General features: G+C 38.9%; 1 protein-coding gene across 1 annotated transcript in view; it reads right to left on the minus strand.

Annotated features, from left to right (window-relative positions):
• Window positions 1-23481, minus strand: part of PTPRN2 (protein tyrosine phosphatase receptor type N2) — a 666056-nt gene that overhangs the window by 34967 nt on the left and 607608 nt on the right. Inside the window, exons 17-19 of the mRNA XM_063301899.1 lie at window positions 22519-22596; window positions 9928-10047; window positions 6513-6679 (exon numbers count right to left, since the gene is read on the minus strand). Of these exons, the coding sequence (XP_063157969.1) occupies window positions 6513-6679; window positions 9928-10047; window positions 22519-22596 (365 nt within the window). The remainder of the gene's footprint in view (window positions 1-6512; window positions 6680-9927; window positions 10048-22518; window positions 22597-23481) is intronic.

Here is a 23481-nt window from a genome sequence, read left to right on the forward strand (position 1 = left end):
TAGGGAAAGATCAGGACCTGGTGTCTAAAATCCATTGTTGATGAAAATGAGGCGCACAGGGTTAGAGTTAGACATCAGGATGGAATAGAAATAAAGCTATGTATGAGTCGTGTAGAACTACCCAGGAAACCAATTTAGGGCCAAATTGGAGATAGTATGTAACACTGTTAGTAGACAGCAAGGCAACAGTAACTGATGCTGGACTTAATGACAAGTATATAACGCTTCAGACAAAGGCTACAGAGAACTTAATGATTCCAGGGCTGGGTTCAGGATATATCAGAACAAAGAAAACAGGTTTCCTGTAAACTGATATCTAGGTGAACTTCGGAGTGATTTGGTGGTCCTAACTAAAGACAGGCTACTGCTCATATGAAGGGAAATTTTATAATAATACTAATCAGATGGGCATTTGTTAGACATTTAAATCAGTCTGGGAAATTTTCTATAAACTAATTTGTAAAGATATGAAGGCACCTCTCTTAATTCCTTCAATTCCACCAACTTAATCCCAAATTGAGAGTTTTTTTCCAGAAAAAAAAAAAAGGAAACTCTGAGACAAGACTTTGTGTAAGAATACATGGCCCTACATATCCAAAGTTCATTGTAAAAAAAAGTTTTACATTAACTTAGAAATACAATAGCTACAGGATTCCTTCCCTGTTTTGTTTTGTTTTCTATTCAGGCCACAAAAAGACCAAGCATTTAAGATTTATAGGAAGGAAATAATAACAAACAAGATCACTTAAGCCCCATTAGTTTTAACAGATGTATTCTCAGTGTAACTAAACACATATCCAGTATGTGTACAAATGTCAAGTCTGTGTAATTGAAAAGCAGGAATGGTTGAATTCAAGAAAATACTACGTATGCTATTGTCTAGAAAATCTGAGAAATAAAGACAAATACACACACAAACACTATAGTGTTGTTTTTGAGCAAATTACTATCTCATCTATAAATTTCCCTCCTGTAAAGCAGGAATAATTGGTATCTCCTATATAAAGTTTCTGTAAACATATACTGGACATTTAGTTTTTAAGAAATAGAGTTTGTATGAGAAATATTATTTATTTAGAAAAACATATCCAACTATAGACATTTATTGATTTAATATGCTGCTTTTTAGAGCACAATCTTCATAAGATCTTCTCCAATCACAATATTATAAAAGATCATGGAGAGCAGCTTCTCTAAGCATGGTATTATAAATTAAATTCTTTAATTAGACCATATGTTGTAAATAACGACACTTGAAACTTTAAAAAAACCTCATTGCTTTGCAAAACGCATTTGGATGCTTGCTACTGATAACACCCTCACAACATTCCTCTGCACTAGATACTATGTTCTATTTATAAGAGTCTTATACTAAGATTAAGCAAATTTTGGCTTAAAACAAAGAATTGTAAAATTAATTCCTTCGGTGAAATGTTGAACGTTCCTGACACAGTCATTCTCTAGTCCACATTAAAAAAATTCCAAATTCAGTTTGTAATATTGCAAGGGGAAAAGTTATTCAAATGGGGGAAAAAGATGTAATTTAAAAGGGCATGATGAGAAATTTGTGCATTTGGTGTTTTCTGCCTCACATGTTTACACCATCTTATGACTAAATGTTAAACCAAAATACATGTTTACAAATTGACTTCTGGCCATAATTTCCAAACCATAGTTTAATCTTAACTACAGTAAAATTGGGAAAAAAATTAAGTACAGGATTAGATGATAGTTACTGCTAAAAAGAAAAAAAGTGGGAGTTTGGCATACCTGCTTGTACAGTAGAAGCAGAGAGAACTCTGGGTGAGCTCCAGCAGGAAAACCAGGCAGTGTGTTACCTGCACTGAAGGCATTTGCTCACAGCCAATGACATTACCCACCCGATACTCAGAAGCACTTGCATGTTGCCCAGCAAGCACCCTCATTTTTGTTGTCTTTACAATTTTCAGTATTTCTTATAAGCCAACCAGCATTTCTTCCAAATAACCAATGGGAGAGTACAAATTTGGAACCAATATTCTACTCTTTTGTCCTGGCCTCACCATGTTTTCACAGCAAGAAAGAAAGAAAAAACATCTCCCTTCTTAGTTCAAGGAGCCTGGTAACAACATCATGGCAAGAAGCCATACCTCAACTTCATCAGGGAGGGGAAAAGTCAAAGGACTGCGACAAGGCGAGAATTCCCACCAATGGAAAATTTCCTGCCCTGCAGCTTCGGCATTTTGTTCTGTAAAACTGTCTTTGCAATGCTAAAAGCAAAGTGGAGCTGAGTCAAAAGTTAATCAGCTCAGCTGCAGAAGATAAATGTGTAGAAGGGGCTTCAGCTAGACAGGTGGAAAAGGCCTAAGGCTTATTGCATAGAAGTGTCTGATCTAATGGAATAGTACAACAGACTAAATAACTGAACTGCATACTAAAGAATGGACATTATCTAACACTAAATACAAACTGAAATGAGATCTAGCAGCAGGAAAAGATGTAAACTGTCTAAATTTTCTACTATTTAAAAAGTTTTATACACATACGATCTTCGGTCAATACTTTCGACTGTTATCATTAGGATTAAAGATCATGGCCTTGATTTTACAAACAGGACACAGGAATAAAAGGCTTCATTTTCCAACTGGCAATCCATTTACACTTGCTATCCTTGGCCCACAATGAAAGTCAGCTTACTGTTTCAATGACATTTCAAGTCTGCGTTGAATACACAAAGTGTGGAAATGCATGTTTTCAGGTGCAAATGAATGCAACAGCCCTCTGGTGTTTCTCCCTCACCCTCAAATGTTTTGGGATTATATTTCTACTTTATAGCAGCAAACAAAGCAAAGCATTGATCAACTCAGACTTGAATAGCCTTACTTCTGAAGATAGCTTGGGGCATTAATAATTTTTTCACATTTGTATTCCCCATAATTCTGTTTGGTTGCTTAAGTTGCCAAAACACTGGCTATATGTATCTTCAGTTTTAAAATTGTAATGACATCTTTTCAAATATCTGAATCATGACATATATCAAAAAGCACATGAAAATAATGGCTTCACATGAATTTCACTGATTGGAACATTTTGATATATACACAGCAGTGTCATTTCATTCAAATTTAGTTCTTCCAGATCCCAGTAAAATGTATAAATAAAGCTCTGAATATTTAGTATAAGTTTAATAAAATATATACATACGTACACAAAGAGAGAGGAAGAATTGACTAGGAAAGAATGATTAGTAATACAAACCAACCCTTGGTTCATTGAGTGAAAAGAAATCACCATGCAAACCATCAGCAAGCAAAGGTCAAAGGTCGTTAGAGGCTCAGTAAAGGGGTTTCCCATAATGTCCCTGCAGCAGAGTCACAGTTTCCAATGATCACTTTTGTGACTATGCAACTGGGCTTATATTACTAGCTGCAACATCACAAAAATGACACTGGCAACTGCTAATTAGCTGGCAAAATAAGAATTTGACCATTTTTAAAGTGAGCAGTGTTAGTAAATGCCATTGCACACAGCAAGCAGTGATAGCATAATATATATTTTAAGCAAAGCCCTCACGTGTGATGCTAATTATCTTTTAGCTTAGCAGTGTCTCTTTAAAGTGTAAATGTGCTCCCTCTGGGCTGAAGAAATATTTAATTACATACTATCAGTGCATGACTAACAAGCTGGTCCAGAGTTAAAATGCTTAGTCTATTGTTCAAAATGAAATTAGGATTCTGCAACCATTAAAACTGACCAGTATTTTGAGAAAGAACACCTTTCTGCCTGGATATTTTAAGCTTACTGAGGGAAGAATAATCTTCCTTCATCAGTTAATACCTGAGTGCACAATATTTCAAATAGTGAAGAGCTTTTAAGCCCCCAGCTTTAAATCACCTATTCAACATGGTATCACCTACTCAACACAGTACTCTCTAACAAGTAGGAAGAAAAGAAGCATAAAGTAGTTGTTTTCACAGTCCAACAGAATCTGCTTAATTAAAAAAAAATACTTCAGAAGACTCTAGGGCAAATTTTGGGAATCCAATTTTTCTTGGTGATGAGTTACGGTACTAGAGAATTGGCTGTGTATATTAAATATCTGTATCTCGATACACATACATTATACTTAAATGTAAATATAAACAGGTTGGAGGCAAATCAAACTACATCAAAAATGGGGGTGGGTGTTCATTTTGTAAGATTAATTTAAGTATCTGTAATTCTATTGTAATGCATTAATTTTTCAAAACTTGTGGAAAAATATTAAAATTGCAAAGTTATTGCTATAAAACCAATTCTGTTAATGGAAAGAAAATTAAGATTGACAAGAAATTAAGGTTAATTAGTATTAATATTCCTTTAAAAAGTTTTGATTTTGGCACACAAAGCATTGTTTTATCTTTTTTCTCCTTTATAAGGCAATAGAAGTATAATTTAAAAACATCCCAAAATACTTGTTGGTAATTCGTAATGAAAATAAAAATAAATCAGTCTTATTGAATTAACACACTCGGTTGTCTGATAAGATGCATATCCATAGAACTTTTAATAGTTTACACTTGTATTTTGTTTTCTTTTAAATCCAGATGGATTTCTTCTGGCCACTAATGCAACTTTTATTTCCATTAGAATTACACTGGATACACAAGAACCTTGAATAACGCTTGGGGACTTTACCCTTGGAGATTGCAGTAAGAACCAATTCTAGCCATATACTAGGGCTAATAGTTTGGTTATAGACAATAGATACAGACTACTGAATTCAGTTAAGCAAAGGTTTGCTGACAGGAAAATGGATTCATGGAAAACAGCAATAGAAGACAGCTACTGTAGTGCAAGAAATGTATAACGCAAAGACTGTGGATTGAATCCAGATTAACAATCAAGTTTAGGCACTATTTAGAACAGTTTAAAAAGCTTCTCAAGACTTTGATTGACTGGCCCATCAAGTCAGTGGTGACTCTTAGACACCACATAGACCTTCTCTGGGATGATCTTAAGACTTTGCTCATTTGTTTAAATAAGAAATAAGTAAATTAACTGTGGATCCAGTACTATGTCTTTGTATATGTGTAGTCTTTATCCATAACAGAAAAGCATAATATAAAATCCTTTCTGAAATACATTTATAAGCCATATAGATTTTATTAATCACTATGCATTTAGATGTACAACATAATAATGTTTAGAAAGTGCTAGTTCAACATATTATCCACTTATTTTAATGATAACAACATCAAACATACTGAAACTTGCACATTTCAATATCATGTACTGAAATTTGCACGTTTCAATATCATGTACTGAAATTTGCACATTTCAACAAACCATTATGGGATTTTTAATGAATTTGGCTAGATAATGTTTCACAACCTTAAAATTGATTCCTAGCGTAAAGAGAGCTTAGGCACAGACAGGAGGTTCAGAAACTGTTAAATTTCAGATATAAAAAAAGAAATACTAATCCATTGTCTCTATTCTCTCAATCACGTTAAAATAAATAAAAGAGAGTTTAAATAAATGTCATTAAAATAACCAACAGAACATGGGCGGGAAAACACTTTAAGTGATTAAAAACCCTCTTTATATGTGGGAGCAGGTAATCAATGTCCCAGTCCTCAGAAAAGCCACAATCAATAATGTATCTCTGCCTTATTAGGAGCTTGGCACCCAGTTCATTGGACACTAAGTGCTTTGAACCTATCTTGGGGGCTGGTAAGGAGGCTAAATTGGGTAGACTAATACAGGAATCACCTGTGTATGGCTTTTTTCCAAGCTATGGAAATTCAGCCTGGAAGTACAGAACTCTGGGTGATGCTTAAATATTCATCTGTCATTCTGTTTCAAGATAAAAACTCCCCCCCTCATTAGACCCCAGCCCATGTTAGCTGTGCTTTGGTTATTCTAAATACAAGCAAGGGTGCTGAATGCCTAGAAAACAGGACAAGATGACATTGCCATATGAAAAGTGAGATTTACTTCAAGGCAAACACATACAGTAGCTCTAATGTCTATCTGGCATGACATACATAAACATCTCCACCTAATATGCTTATTGTACATGCCTATTTAATTAAAAGAAACACCTTGTGTTTACATGGAATTGTTGGCTTAGTTTTCTTCCAAGTGCATTAATTATGGTGTTAAAACATAATAAGCAATTTAATTATGTGTATTAAGAATGCTGGCCATTTGCATGATTATGTCTACAGTATTTGTATTCTACTGCTATCAGCTTTTAGAAGCAGTTAACATTCAAAATGTTGGCTGGGTTTAGGACTGTGATATTAAATCGATCATTCTCTGTGCAACATTGTACAATGTGAAACACTAGGAAATAGGATATTTTGGCATGGGAGAGGGAACAATATATTAAAATTCCATAATCATAATACATTTGTAATCTACATGACAGTCCATGACAGACTGCCTCATCATCTACCACACATTGCTTAAGGTTTTTTCCGGCAGTACACTATCCTTATAACCGTTCTTAACCTTGGGAATTAAACCAATAATGATTTTTACTGTACCTGCGAAAATCCAGAAGGGATCTTGTGGATGCAGGAACTTGCTGATCATGCCAGGTAAGGTAATGGAACTGGGTTACTGTCCGAGTCTCATTGCTTTGAAGGTTTTTCAAGTAAAAACTTCTTACAAGGAAATCTTCACACCAGATGTGCTCAGAGACCAGATTTACCTATTGTAACATGAAAAGCACAAAACTGAGTCAACTGTAGAATATAACTAAAAATTTAAGATTTTACACGAACTGAATTGGGACATGACTGAGAATATGTTTCATTTTGAAAGGCAGTGGATTGTGTCAATGATTTTGTGGGGATTAAAATAAAAAATGTTTTTGATTATTTGCTCTGATGAAAATAATATATTTATTTTGCTAAATATACTTAGTATATATTTTACACGACGATTGCAGCAGATGTTAAATAGTGAGTGTGTAAGCCCACTCTTCCCACTTTACCGGCAATATATATAGCACCAGAATCTTTCCTACAAATTATGAATCCAGTTGTTTTAAATTGAAAGTGTGTACAATGTTGGAGAGAATGTTGGGCATGCAAATGGAAACCTGGATTTATTTCCTATTTAATTCATTAAGCATCTTAGGAAAACTAGTTTCTCTTAATTTCTTCTATCCCATCTGGGATAAATAATATTAAAATGTTAAAGAGATGTTAAATATAATCTTCCAGTTGACATCCACAAACGAATTAATTGGACTGTTCCAACTTAAATCAAATGTAAAACTATATGAAAAACTTTTTAAAATGAGACACATGGATGCGTCATTTTGGTTTTGGAGAAGTAATAAGGCTTAAGTTATTTGCTGAATAGCCTGTAAAACCTATTAAAAAGAGTTTGTATTCCAACCACAAACATTTGTGCTGGAGTAATGCAAATATTTGTATGTGTAAGAGAGCCTACCCTTAATTTTAAATACCTTGAAGGTTTAAAAAATTGCTATCAGAGTAGATAATGGAATGAACCAGTAGTAAAACTTAGCATCAGTTTACACATTCCTAATATAAAACTTTGCAACTCCTTGCAAAAATAAATATTACTCTATTGCAAATACTACTGAGGCACTATTGTGATTTATACCATATACAAAAAGGGTTAAGTAGAAGGTAGGCTCTCTTAACCTGCTTAAATCCATATACAATCTCATAACACAGTATCTAAAATTGGATACAGTACAAGTAATCCTCAGTTAACGACGGTAATAGGGACCAGAATTTTACTGCTAAGCGATGCGGCCATAAAGCACAACATCATGTGACCACATTGCTTATTGACGGCAATCCTGGCAGTTGCCAGTGGCGTTGAGCAAGTTTCGCAGGTTGTTAAACAAGGACCTCTTTGCAACTTCCTGTTGGCTTCCAACAACCAAACTCAGTGGGGAAGCCAACAGGAAGCTGCGAGTCCCAGGTGGTTGGCAAGCAGGCTGGCAGGCTGGTAAGTGGCTGCTGCAGAGTTGTGGAGCGTGCACAGGGGTCTGGTGCTGCATGGGCACAGCGAAGCTTGGGGTGGTTGCTGCGGGATAGGGGAGGGTGTGCAAGGGTGTGTGAGGGCCAGGGGCATGTAAGCACAGCAAGGCTTGGGGTGGCTGCTGCCAGGCAGAGGAGGGCGCCAAGGGACTGGTGCAGCACAAGCATAGTGAGGCTTGGGGTGGCTGCTGCTGGGTGGGGGAGGGTGCGCAAGGGGCTGATGCAGTGCGGCGTGAGTCCAGTGAGGCTTGGGGTGGCTGCTGCCGGGCACGGGAGACTTACCCAAGTGACTTGAGACCTTCCCTGCTGGCTTCCCCGTTGATTTTGCTTGTGGGAAGCTGGCAGGAAAGGTTGCAAATGGCGATCATGTGACCATGGGATGCTGCAACCGTCGTAAGTGTGCTCTAATTGCCAAGCACCCAGATTGCAATCACATGACTGTGGGGGTTCTGGGATGGCCAGAACTTGAAGGACCAGTTGTAAGTACCTCTTGTTCAGCGCTGTCATAACTTCCAGCGGTCGCTGAACGAGTGGTTGTTAACCAAAGACTACCTGTAAGGGAATCTTCCTCAACAAAGTCAGTAAGTGCATCTGCTTTAAGGACACATTTTTATTCTTAATCCTGTTTAACACTGGCAAAAAATAAAGCCTTGATGCAGAACTCTTCCTACACATGTAAAAATTTGGTATGTGGAAGAAGCAAAAAAGGTACAGACAACCTTCCTCATCTGTAACGTGAGAGGGACAGAAGAGTTGCCTAAACTGTAAACTGAAGCTCACTGAAAACCTTGCACAAGTGTAAGTAGAAACAGATATGCACTACCAAATCTAGATACATTCCTGTCCCCCCACCCCCCGCCACCAAAATGAAATTCCAGCAATATAAGACACAGCAATGGCTTTGCTTCTTCCCCATATGCAAAGATGATGCTGGCTGGGGCGGAGCGGGGTAAGAGGAAATACTAGTATGTTCAACAGCGAGGGCAATTTGACTTATGTATGTGAACTTGCTAGCATTTGTCCATTATTCAGCATGCTTTGCAACATAATCACACAAAATAAGAAGTAACGTTCTGTAGTATGTTATATACAGTAGTAGTAATTTGCTGTATAGAGAACAAAATCTGCAGGTGATCAAATCAACCATATACTGCAAACAATGGTCATGCCCAGGGCTTTTTAAAAAAATGCAGAAAAGTAGAAATCCTTCATAATTAAACTGACACAATGGCCATGACGAACAGGGTGAACAACCCAGCCTTCCTTGCTGGTTAGGGATGATGTTGGTTACAGACCAACACACCTGGTGGTTATGAAGTTGTAAAGTGCTACATATTCCTTTAGAGTTTATACTCATCACAGCCTAGCACCAAAACTAGACAGTGTTTTTAGCTCATGTAGCATGGTTACAAGTCCTGGCAGCAAAAATCTGCTCCAACTTGCTTTCAGAGGATGTTGCTGTGACTACATCAAATCAATCTCTTCTTTGGGGCATCGCAGTTACACACACAGAGGTTTGACTTTGGAAAGAAAAGCAAAATAAAAATTAGTTTAATTACCAAAAGAGTAAGTAGAGATTTTGAAATAAGTTGTGGAATCTACCGTAGTTGTTAAATATTTATAAGCAGAATACTGTTATAAATATTAATTCCCTTCTTATTTGTATTTTAAAATCTTAGGAAGAAAAAGCAGATTCTGGAAATTCTTTGGCCGTACATTTACTTAAAATCTGCACAGAACGGCTTGTCTGCTAATCATGCTATCAAGCATAGAATTTTCAATGAAGCTGAAATGATTCAAAAATCACAAGACTGCATTTTATGGCAGACCTCAGCTCAGTTTGCAGGTCAAATTCCATTAAGCAATATTTTCCTTCATATGAAACCAAACCGCACACTTACTGTCAGGTTTACAAGCAGATATTTTGTTTAAGTACCTCATAGATATGGTAGAGATTTGACCCTTCATCTGGCCAATAGTGGTAGCACTGTTTGACTCCATTTTCGGCAAGGGGTGTCAGCATGACAATAACAACACAGCCGTTTTCCCAGACCATCTGCAGACAAAGAAAGACACCATGGCCACGCTATGACTGCCTAATTACCGCATGACATGTATAATTACTGCACTCAGAAACACAATTGAAATTTATTCCATTCACAGGAAACGTATTTCATTTTCATTAGACATTTTTCTGTGCAGCTGCTTCCAAATCTTTGAATAAACTGGAATTGTATCTTGTATGTTCACATGAAATATTAAGAATCTCCAAAGAATTTCTACAAATACTTCTAAAATAGATTTAATGCTTATCTTTAAAATTACGTTCTGTCCTTTTCCATATTTACATTTCTAATTTAGAAAAAATACACACTAGATACTGATTTAAAAGGTCTGCTGCGTCATATTTGTTTACTGTAAGAAAAACTAATATGGATACATGTAGTTAATTACCATGGTAATTTCTGCCATGGTAAGTCCAGCTGAAATGCTGCATGCATGTTCAGTTTGTATCCTTTAGCCACTTATAATGGTAAAGAATAACAAGCTAATACAACAGCTTAATAAGATTAAGGATATTCACATTGCTTCTCCCCCCAAAAATGAGCCTAAATCATGCTAACAGAAGTCAGCAAGTCTACTCATAAGCAAAGAAGCAACAGGTTTTACTGGATTTGTTTCGACAGATAAAATAATAGCATATAAAGATAATGCAAACTCTCTAGTTTATATATTTCCTCAAAATACATAGCTATTACCAATATATGAGAACAGTGCAATTTCAACTATTTAATTATTCTGCTAGATTAAAGTGGAAAAAAAAATCCAAGACAGTTAAAGGTTTGAAGGATGTTATTAGAGAAGCACTAAAACAAGCCAGGATTGTATATCCAGACAGTTGTTGAACAAAACCCTCCACTGAATTCTTAAGGATCTGTGTAATCATTAAACTCTTCATTATTATGGCATACTTTGACGCTATATTTGCATGCAGTTTTGATTGTCTTTTTATTAGCATATAAAATTACCTCATGAAAAGGAAATTGATCTTTGTGCAAAGGGTTACATTTATTTCACAGAAATGTTTATAAGCAATTGCATTGAGATGTAAATAGAGTAAACAAGAAAAATAGGGTATTTAGATAAACAGCACAGAGAGGTTATGTTCAATTAAAAGTTTCCTTTTTTGTGCCTTGCAGATTTATGCTTGCCTTAATTTCATTTGATTTATTTACAGGATATTTTTAAACAAGTATTTTCTTTAAAATATTTGATAGCATTAAGCAAAGGCTAAGAAACATACAAATACAGCAATGCTTGAAATTAACGTATTTTATTTTTTGCAACTTATCCGGCCTATCCTCAACTCTGCAACAGATTTTCCAATTCTACTGAAATTTTTAGCTGTGCTCACACAACATGCTACCCCAGTCAGACACTGATCATAGCTCCATACCATTATCTAGCTTAATCATAGCTCCATACCATTATCTAGCTTAATCACAGCTCCATACCATTGAATCTGGCAGCACACAATCCCAAGGACCACGCTTTGGGGATATGCAGAACCTGTTCCCCCTTCCATTAGTCCTGCCTCCCAGAGGTCCTTATGTTAGGAAAGTATGGACCACACTTCATTATGTCATGACATCTTCCCATCTGCAATGTGTGTGTGTATCAAAACAGGTACGACAGTGATCACAGCAATATGACCAGAACCCTACTCTTTTTGCACATGCGTCGATATTGCATGCACATATAAAGGGGTGGGGTTTTGGTTGGGATACTGTGCCTACCATATTTCCTGTTTTGACCCCCTTCCTGGCACAGAAATGGCTGCTTCTTCCTCCTTGGCCAGGGAAGCAGCAGTGAGTGTGGCTTAGGCAATGCAACCCATCAATATTTGAGAAGAGCATCTTATAGTTGCTGGGGTTCTTCACTGTGAGTTTCATAATGGAGCACTTGGGTTTTCATAGCAGTTCAACAACTCCATCTCTTTTCTTTAGAGGCCTGAGGTGTGGAATTGAGTATTACCCACTGATTAGGATTTGGGGTTCATATAACCCAGGTGACTGGGAACTTATCGTCCCAACACAGATTTAGATTAAAACTGTTCCCCTTCTCTTGCTTAATGGGTTCACACAACGTGCCTCCACCACTGACCCAAGGAATCCAGCCAATGAGTACTGATAATTTTTGCAGGTCCTAGGGAGATGCCCAGGGAAGAGTCTTGCCTTGTTATCTGGGAACGGTTTGAACCTGTTGGGCCTGAGGAAGTGGACAGGGTCCTTATGACTGAGAGCTCAGCCACCTGCTCTTTAGATCCATGACCCTCATGGCTAACTAAAGCTGCCAGGGAGGTATTGTGAGGGTGGGTTCTGGCAATGGCGAATTCTTTGAGTGAGGAGGTTGTTTGTCTGCCCCTTAAGGAACCATCACTAGTCCACCCCCTCCTCAAGAAACCATTGCTGTATGGACAATGATCGCTGGGGTTCTTCGCTGTGAGTTACATAATTGCATGCAGGACAACTTTGGTCCAGTATCTAACCCCCCCTTTTGCGGGGGGGGGAAGTGAATGAGAATGTGTTTGCACAGCAGCATCAGAGAACTTTGGATGAAGTGGATTATCGGGATCCCTTTCAGTCAGGATTCAGATCTGGGTATGAGACAGAAACAGCATTGGTTGTGCTTTTGGATTATTTTTGATGGGAGCAGGATGGAGGCTGTGCATCCATCCTTGCTCTGCTTGATATCTCAGCAGCCTTCGATACCATTAACCATGCTATCCTTCTGGATTGGGTCTGGGGATTGGGGTAGGGTGGCACTGTATTGTGCTGGTTCTCCTTTCTCTGGGGTTGATTCCAGTTGGTGGTAACTGGAGGGGACAGATCCTGCCCTCGACCCCTGCTGAGGTCCCTCAGGGTTCGATGCTCTCCCCCCTTCAATTCAACACCTACATGAAGCTGCTGGGTGAGATCATCCATCACATGGGGTGAAGTATCAGTACGCTGATGATACCCAACTATACCTCTCTGTCCTTGGTGAATTAAGCGATGCTGTTGATGTCCTATTCTGGTGCCTGGAGGCTGCAGGGGCTTGGATAGGGAACAACAGGCTTCAGCTGAACCCTGGGAAGACTGGCATTGGGTTTCGGGGCCATCTGGTTCAGGGATAATGCCATATTTGGTACTGAATGGGGTTGCACTGCACCAAACAGACCTGGTGTGCAACCTGGAGGTCCTCCTAAACTGGCAATTCCTGCTTTAGGGCTTTTGCACAGCTTTGTGGCTGTGCTCCAGTTGCTCTCATTCCTGGATTGGGAGGCTCTGCTTACGGCCACTCATGCCCTGGTCACCTCCCAGATGGACTACTACAATGCAGACTACATGGGGCTGTCCTTGAAAAGAAGCTTCAGCTGGTGCAAAATGCATCAGTGTAGACAGTTATGTTTGCCTCTAGAATGGCACGTTATACTTCTGCTCTGAGAGCTGCACTGGTTGCCAGTTTCCTTCTGGATCCAATCCAAGGTGCAGTTTTTGACTTATTTATTTTTATTTTAAAGCCCTTCATGACATGAGGTTGGTTTATTTGAGGGACCGCCTGCCCCCGATTACGTCTGCCCATACCATCAGGTCTGGCAGAAGAGGTATGCTGTGGGTCCTGTCTGCAAAAGAGTTTCATCTGGTGGGACACAGGAGATGGGCCTTTTCTGCCATGGTGCCCACCCTGTGGAACATCACCCCACCAGAGGTGAGATTGGTCTCATCTTTGATATCCTTCCAGAAGTCCCTCAAAATATGGCTGTGTCAGCCAGCTTGGGGATCTCAAGGAAATGGTAATCTAATGAGATGGCTGTATTGTTTTTAGCACCAATTTTTCTCTGATACGTTGCTATTAATAATATTGCTGATGTCTTTTTAATTGTACTTGTTTTAATATTTTGATTTTACTATTGTTTTTATTGTGCGCCATCTAGAGTCGCTTTTCTGTGAGATGGGCAGCTACATAAATATGATAAATAAATTACGTTACATGTACAGCAGTAAATACTGTGTAAGAATCAGCTTTCTGCCTTCATAACCAATATTAATTGCACAAGAATAGAACACAAAAATTTCAAAAACTACACCTAGTTTCATTAATTTACACACTTCAAAGAATTCTAAACTATACATCTTATTTTTAAGCTATTAGTGCTAAACACACACATGCACATATAAAAGATTGGACAGACTAGTTGGTTTTTCCATCATGTGACAATTTAATGTGCCTTTAGAAGATACAGCAGCTCAATGAAGCCATTACGAAAATGAGGAGAAACACGGTTTTTATGAGTGCAATAAAAACACAATGATCTAGGTCATAAACTAATCATCCAGCAGTTGCTTGTGTCACCCAAGTGTAACATTATGAGAGCCTACTTATTCATAGAAAGGAAAAGGAATTCTTACAGTTTGGCAACCCTTCTTATTGGTTAAAAAATGTAACATTTCATTAGAGAAGCTGCCTTAAATCTCTTAAAATTTCCTTCGAGCATCACTCCAAATGAAGTTAATTTAAACAAACAATTTTAAGTTACCCTGGAGTATAGTATTTCTTACATGTCATTTTATGAAGCACCTGACACTCAAAGTTAGCAACGCAATTCTTTGACTTCCACTGCAACTATGTTTAACACTTTAATGCCTATAATTCTCCCAAACTTAAAACAGAATTATCTCCTACCCTATTTCCTTGAGGTAGTATCTGGGTAATACAAGTTTTCCAGCTGTATATATTTCTTTCACTAATGCAAATGACCCCATTCGACTCTTTGTTAGCTACTGATAGTGGGTTTATTTATATATTTATTTATTATTTATTCAAATTTAATTACCACCCATCTCCCCCAAGAGAGTGACTCTGGGCGGTTTACAATAAAATCAAACTCCAAACATAAACATTAAAGTCTCATAAAACCAGCCACATCATAATTATTATAAAATACAATAAATAAATATAAAATCCAAGAAGGTATAAAATCCAGGCTGGTGGGAGGGACTCTAGGGTGCGAGCCACCCCCAAGAATGGTTGTTCACTTTCCCGCCCCAGGCGAGACGGCAGAACCAAGTCTTCAGGGCCTTCCGGAAGGTCAGGAGTGAAGGGGCCTGCCTCACCTCCAGGGGCAAGATGTTCCAGAGGGCAGGGGCCACTGCAGAGAAGGCCCGTTTCCTGGATCCCGCCAGATGAAATTCTCTTACGGACGGGGTCTGCAACATGCCCTCTCTGATTGGGTGGGGCGGGCCGATGTAATGGGGATGAGATGGTCCCTCAGGTAACCTGGCCCCATGCCATGTAGGGCTTTAAAGGTGATAACCAACACCTTGAATTGGACCCAGAAGCAAACTCACGCAGCTCATGCAGCAACGGTGTTGTATGTGCCGACAGGAGCACCAAAAATGGCCTGCACAGCTGCATTCTGGACCAGCTGAAGCTTCCAGATACTCTTCAAGGGTAGCCCCATGTAGAGCGCATTGCAATAGTCTATATGGGAGATGACCAGGGCGTGAGTGACTGTTTGGAGGGCTTCAAGTTCCAGGAACAGGCGTAACTGGCCAACAACCTGAAGTTGAGCAAAGGCCCTCCTAGCCATGACTGCCACCTGCTCTTTGAGCAGGAGTCGTGAGTCCAGGAGAACCCCCAGATTACGCACTGAGTCTGTCTGGGGCAGTGCAACCCCATCCAGAACTAAAGATGACAATTTCCCGGAAAACAAGGCGCCATCAATCCACATCCACTCTGTCTTACCAGGGTTCAGTTGAAGCCTGTTGTTCCCCATCCAGACCCCCACAGCCCCCAGGCACTGAGAAAGGGCAGTCACTGCATCACTTACCTCACCCGGGATGGAGATGTATAATTGGGTATCATCAGCATACTGATGATACATCATCCCGTGGTGACGGATGATCTCACCCAGTGGTTTCATGTAGATGCTAAATAAGAAAGGAGAGAGAACTGAACCCTGCAGCACCCCACAATGGAGGAGTCGAGGGTCGGATCTCTCCCCTCCTATCACCACCGATTGGGACCGGCCCTGGAGGAAGGTGGTGAACCAGCGCAAAACTACGCCGCCCACCCCCAACTCCCTGAGCCGTCCCAAAAGGATACCATGGTCGATGGTATCAAAAGCCGCTGAGAGGTCAAGGAGAGCGAGGATGGATGCACTGCCTCCATCCCGCTCCCACCAGAGATCATCCGTAAGTGCGAGCAATGCAGTTTCTGTCCCATATCCTGGCCTGAAACCTGACTGAAAGGGGTCCAGATAATCCATTTCATCCAGGATCCTCTGGAGTCGCAACACCACCACCTTCTCAACCACCTTCCCCAAAAAGGGGAGGTGGGAGACTGGACGAAAATTGTCCAGCACAGTTGGGTCCAGCAATGGCTTCTTGAGGAGGGGGTGCACCAGTGCCTCTTTAAAGGCAGCCGGAAACATCCCCTCACTCAAGGATGTATTTACCATCGCTTGGACCCAACCACACGACACCTCCCGAGCTGCCTTCACCAGCCAGGAGGGGCATGGATCTAAATGACAGGTGGTGGCATTCACAATCTGGAGGACCCTGTCCACTTCCTTGGGTCCAACAGGATCAAACTGCTCCCAGATAACAAGGTTAAAACGTTCCCTCGGCATCTCCTCAGACCCTGCTTCACACATGGAGTCTAACTTGGAATGGATCTGAGTGATTTTATCCTGCAGATGCTCAGAAAACTCTTCTGCACAGCCCTGTAGGTGGGTCACTGGGCCCACCTTCCCCAAAAGGGTGCGTGTGATCTTAAACAGGGCTGTTGGACGGCAATCTGCGGATGAAATAAGAGCGGAGAAATACTGCTGTTTCGCCGCTCTTATCGCCACAAGGTAATAGCGGCTCTAGCTTGTGTTCGGTCAGATTCGGTCCTTGTGATTATTACATTCATAGTATGTATAGCATAGCATAGCATAGCATAGCATAGCATAGCATAGCATAGCATAGCATAGCATAGCATAGCATAGCATAGCATAGCATAGCATAGTGTAAGGGGAAAATAGGAGAGGAAGGAGTATTTGCTATGTTTGCCACCTTGAGTTATTTATAAAAATAATGAAGGTGGGATATTAAATAAATAAATAAATGGGGAGGGGGTGGCATTTGAGAGGTCCATAACATAAGCAGAAAAATTACAACCCTTCTGGATTATATTATCTGAAACAGTCTAACATGCATTCATTTCCTAGGGCAAGAACATTAAACGTTATATTTAAGATACTACCCACCACACTCAGTAACTTCTTCCTTGTATCCCTTAAAAAAGGAATCCAATCCAGGAACAAGATATAGCCTGCCTTATTATACCTCTGGGATTATTTATCTGAAAATGACACTGCATCTTAGTCTCCCTCTCCATATATGGGAAAAACTACCATTTTAGAATGACAGAATCCTGAATGCATACAGGGATTGCTTGTTTGACTCTGATGTAAGACATTTAAGAATGGATCCTTCAATTTAACTTGGTTACAGTGATATAAAGATGAAAGGAGTAAATTGGCCTCAGCAGATGTTAAGAGGATTACAGCCCAAACTATGGTTTCTAACCTTGACTCCTAGACAGATGTCATGTTCTCTACTGAGTTCAGAATCTGAGTCACACTGACTAGAACTGTTGCCAGGGCTGATGTTGAGGTGAAGGGCTTGTAGCCAAAACACCCATTCCACATAAGGCTGTAAGCCTTGATGAGGAACAGTTTGCTTGTTCTGTAAACAGTGGCAGTGTGGCCAAATATCAACAATGCGAGCCTCTCCCAGGCACAGAATGCACAGGCAGCATCTGTCAGTCAAGAGGAGTTTGCCACGCGGTTGAAGCACTTTGGGAAAGATACTTTTATTACCATAAGCTCTTGTTAGTAAAAGACGGTAGCACTATCCGAAGTTTGGGATTTGTATGCCTAAAGTTCTGCTTTGCCATAGCCCATTTATTGCTTTAGAATGTTAAAGTAATATAAGGCAATTACTGATGTTGCAAAATTTTATATTTAATTAGCCTAGAATATAATTTTTCTAACTTAAATTTGAACTTCATACCTAATAAATGTCTGAGTTTTTCAACATGTTCAGATAATCAGAGAACAGAGAGAAATGTCATTTTCCATAGTATTCTAGATATTCAAATTCAAGCATTCAGAAAAGCTAAATTTTGTGGTGTTCTTTATGCCAGGATGTATATCATCATTCCTACTATCATAATTTATGCCCTATTTTTTTTATTTAGAAGACTCCTGTGTTACACAGATTACACCTTATTACCAATTTGTACTTTGTTAGTCCAGAGAAAAAAATATGGGGTCAGCCTGTGACCATGAAATATCACACTGGATAAATGTACAAATGAAACTAAGACAAGCAAATATTATGGTGTACACAAATAAATGTTGATGAGCATTAATTTTTGTTTAGCAGCTATAGAAATTAAGGCTACCTTAAAATTTTCTTTAGGGCTACTTTAAAATTTCCAAAGAATACAAAAAAACATACATTGTTTCCTTCATTTTCATTTAGCTCAGAGAAGTAATGCCTACAATGTATCTCGTGTTTCTAATTAGATGTAGTAAAAAGCGTCACACAGTGCATGCAACTCATAACCTTTAGCACTTTGACAGCTTCAGGTACAGCTACTTTGCTTCACTGATGGTCCTGTGGAAGTGATGACTGTGCATGTACATAGACACAAAGACAATTAGTGACATCTTTGAAAGTAGTTGTGTGAGCCTTGCAAAAGATGGGGCTGCTTTAATGGTGTACATTCATTCTAATCCAGGTTACGAAGCATCTATTTTAAATGCTTTTCAAAAACTTGTTACTTGATGACATGTTTGACTCAGCTGCAGGTTGCAGCCTTTTGTTAAGGTTGTAGGTTGCAGTTGCGGGGCCCTCTGGTGCTTTGAATTATATTCGTTATCAACCAGCAACGATCAAGAATGATTGTAATCCAAAACATCCTGGAGAAGGCTGGGTTAGGTTATCAACTAAGCTATGTAGCATAATCATCACTGGAATATGCTTGTGCACATTATATGTTCAAGCCAAGCAATACTGTCCATTTTGAATTTAATAATTGTTTTTAAACCAAATATTAAGCATTCATTTAACTTTCCATTTTAAACTCATGTGTAACGTAATTCTAAAGTGTTTAGTAAATAGATCTGGGTTAACCTAATATGTTTAGGACTACAGCCTTATATGAACACTGTTTGCAATGGCAACTGGCTTAACAGTGGGTATAGTCAACTAGATATTGAATTCAAATCAAAGAATGGGGGATAAAAACCCAAATATGTAAGTCACATTTCACTGCTCTCCAAGAACAATCTTTTGGGCCAAAAGGGAAACTAAGGTGCACAAATTAATCCAGACTACAAATCAAAGCATTGGGGAGGAGGGAAAACTATGTAGCAAGACCCAAAAGCAGAATTTAATCCCATTTTTCCTGTAGATTAACCGGAATAAATAGTACAAAATGGAGAAAAATGAACAATTATAGAAGCAAAAGACTTGTGAAAGCTGTTGTGAAAGTCATTTGAAATTAGTTTTTAAAATGAACAAAATAGCAAGTAATTCTCCTATTTTCACTGTCCTCAAAACGTAATAATGCTTCCCACTGCCTACTTCCATTCTGTAGATTCCTGACTTACTGCATATCAGACTCCACACAGAGAAGTCAGACGTATTCATTCACTCACCCCCTGTCTCGGATAACAGTTGCTCAAGGATAAGTAAACAGAAAGCCAAAGGCTTACTGCTCTTTCCCATGTTTTCCCCAGTAAAATAGAAAGCCAGCCAGACCATTATATATGTTCAGCTGTAGGAATAATTAGAAAATATATACCAGGGACTATGAATCTCTTGCATGGACATCTGACTCAATGATTCATCCTGCTTGACCTGGGGAAACTTAGAAGGGAAGATGTGAAGCAGAACATTCTTCTGAGTTGTCCTGCCTTAACAGCTATAGAACTACTCATGGCTAGCTGAAGGAATGTACCAAGCACGCATATCCTCCTCTTTGAGATATTTAATTGTTAGGAACCACTTTTCTTGGGTTTCTTTTGGGCAAAAACGTACTTAAATGTAACTTTAAATCAAGGGAGGTACAAGATGTTCTGTTCCAGTTTCTTCCTGAATTCAAGCACCCATCCCCTCGGGCAGTACAGGTGGTGTTCAGGGTTGATGAAGCTCAGTAAAAATTTGAGGAACATAGGCTTCCCTTCCCTTATTTTAAAAATCTACTGTGTTCTTGAATCAAAGGCAATATATTATAAACTCTTACCTAAAAATAAATTAGGAACTTAAAACTTAAAACCCTATTCAACTCTCCCAATTTGCTAGTAGAAAGTTTTTGTGCGATTCTGAGCAATCAGAGACTGTACAATTTAGAATTCAGCCAGATCAACATAGAATGTTAGTCTGCATATCAAAATGTCTTTGCAGGAGGAAGAACAAATATCTTTCTCTTAGTTCTCAGGACTATACCCCAAAAAAGGTTACATTCATGTATCTTCTGAGATTATGACTATGTGAAAACTCCCATAATGCAGCCAATGCCCACCTGGTATCCTACAGATGTGTTAGATTTGAATTTTCATAATCAGGGCTGATTGTGGGATGGGGTGGACAAGAAGAGACACATTGATGCTAGCAGCTTCATGGCACAAACCTCACCCTTCTTGTATATGTGCTGTAATGTTGCATGCGTGCCCAACAGAGATGGAGCTTATACCATGACACCACTTTTGCCAGAATAATGAAAGAGGACAATTTCTGTGGATGCAGCTATTTGTAATCATTAACCAGGAGACCATTTGAATGCTGAAAATCAATTTTTATAGTAGCAAGAAAGGATAGGACAGGAAATGAGAAGAAAGTACATCTTTTTCCACTAACTGAATTTCACCATGTAGTTGATTTCTGCCCAGTACTGCCTATCCCAACATAAGATTTTTTTTTAATCCATTCAATCATGTCCGATTCTCAGAGACTGCCTGGACAAGTCCCTGCAGTTTTCTTGGCAAGGTTTTTCAGAAGTGGTTTGCCATTGCCTCCTTCCTAGGGCTGAGAGAGAGTGACTGGCCCAAGGTCACTCAGCTGGCTTTGTGCCTAAGGCAGGACTAGAACTCCTGGTCTCCTGCTCTCTAGCCTGGAGCCTTAACCACTACACCAAACTGGCTCTCAACATAGGCTACAAATTGAATAATATATTTAAGTTATTATGCAACCTCCCAAACAATTTACCTTTTTGTTTCAAAGTGTTGTGCTAAGCCATCTGAACTGGGATTGTAGTTTTAGCCTGTGAGCAACTACCAACTGCTCAAACAACAGCTTGTACAGTTTGGCTGTTATATCAAACTATGATTTATAAAAGAGTAAGATGTGGTAAGAGAAAGAGGGGTGTGCAAAGCATAGCTTTTCCTCATATATCTTTGAATCAGAGTTTGGTACTATGATTGAAGCAATCCAGAGTATGTGAAGCATGCCACTTAGCATTGCCATTAATCTCTCCAAAGCTTCCAAGCCCCAATTACTTGTCTGTGTATACAGGTAGTCCTCATTTAATGACCACTCATTCAGCAACTGTCTGAAGTTACAATGGTGCTGAATGAGAGGATTTATGACTGGTACTCATAGTTGAAGCTGTCCCAGCATCTCCACAATCACGTGATTGTAATTTGGATGCTTGGCAACTGGGTCACAATTACAACGGTCACAGTGTCCTGCGGTCATGTCATTGCCATTTGTGACCTTCACTGCCGGCTTCCAACAAGCAAAGTCAATGGGGAAGCTGGCAAGAGGTCACAAATGGTGATATCATGCTTAACAATGCTGCAAGATTTGCTTAATTATAGCAACCAGAACTGCTGCAACTGCCGTCATAAGTTGGCGCAGTCATGTGACTTCACGCTTTATGACCACATCACTTAGGAGTGGAGTTGCAGGTCCCAGTTACTGTTGTTAAGTGAGAACTACCTGTATCTCCATATTTTTCCATTAGAATAAAACTAAATATAATTGAGCAAAGCTTTTCGTTATGTATCCTGTTGTGTCCATTTTTCTGACTTTCTTCTATCACTTGTGCTAGGTTCAGATATCTCAAATGACAATTAAAATATTCTTCTATTTATTTCATATACCTGTGGTTAGCTTTGCTTCAAAAGGTCATACTAATAATTCTAGTAATTCAGTTACATACTTAATGAAATTCCTCACTGTTCTTAGAAAAAACTTGATTGTGACCAGGGAGGGCATGTTTTGATCTGATGATTTCCTTCCTCCACATCAATACAGCATACTCTGAAATAAGTCCACGTCAATAAACACATAATTACATACATACACTAGCTACTTTATGTTGTTACTCTGCTGGAAATTCACATCACATGATTTAAATGCAAAGTTCAAATTTATTAATTTATTAATTGAATTTGCAAAGAAATTCAATTAATAGCAACATTTACCTGCCAGAAGTCTGTGACAGTAGAAGGCAATGCACCCTGAGAAGCTATATATGCAGGGTTTCTAGGATCATGGTCCATCTGTGAAGAAAGTAGGGAATGGGGAGAACCTAATTAAAAGTGTTCAACAAGAGAAAACTAAATTCTGACATTTTGGATTATATTTGTGAACTAAATTAACTAGGAAAGCACTTCTGCTATTACTTGAAGAAAGCAAAAGCTTTGTATTTATTAAAGGAGCACTTTTCCTAAACAAATTAGTGCTACTACTCTAATATTAAGATACCCAACAATTAACAATCTATGTTCTAAATTTGCAGTATGAGATCATTTAAGGAGCATTTGCTGGCAAAATGCATTTACTCAAGGGTTTGTTAGTCTCATAGCAACGTAGAAGCCACTTCAACCATTTTTCAGTACTGAGCATTAGGAATGCAGGGCACATTTAAGTATTTCTTTTATTTCCATCATAGCACTCAAGGGCACAAGCACATAAAAACAAAGCAGAATTGAAGGAAAAAACCTCAATCCTAGCCTTTTCTGCTTAGTTCATTTGTTTAAAATATAGGCTTCTAACCTTCAATAGAGGAAGTTCTGCTTAAAGAGTTTAATTATTACATCTGCTTCAAAGAGTGGCTGAGCAGAAAAAAAGGAATCCTCTGAAACAAAGCCATGAAGAGTAAATAGGATCTTAGGTGGCTACAATGACAGTTTTCAAACTGATGGGTGTGTTTTCAGGCCCTAAATCTCTGGCCCCATTCTCTAATAAGGACAAGATCAGTGGATGGGAATTTAACCACAATAAAAGCAACAAAAAACCATTGGGAGTAACTCTTAAAAGAATTAGTATGTACACACATATAGGAGCACGGCCAATATTCTGCTTATAGTTACGAGAACACTACACCTCATTGAACAACTGAGCTAATTACATGCCCAAAACACAACTAAGCTTAATACTAAAAA

Source organism: Candoia aspera, chromosome 4, assembly GCF_035149785.1.
Source record: "Candoia aspera isolate rCanAsp1 chromosome 4, rCanAsp1.hap2, whole genome shotgun sequence".
NCBI lineage: Eukaryota > Metazoa > Chordata > Lepidosauria > Squamata > Boidae > Candoia > Candoia aspera.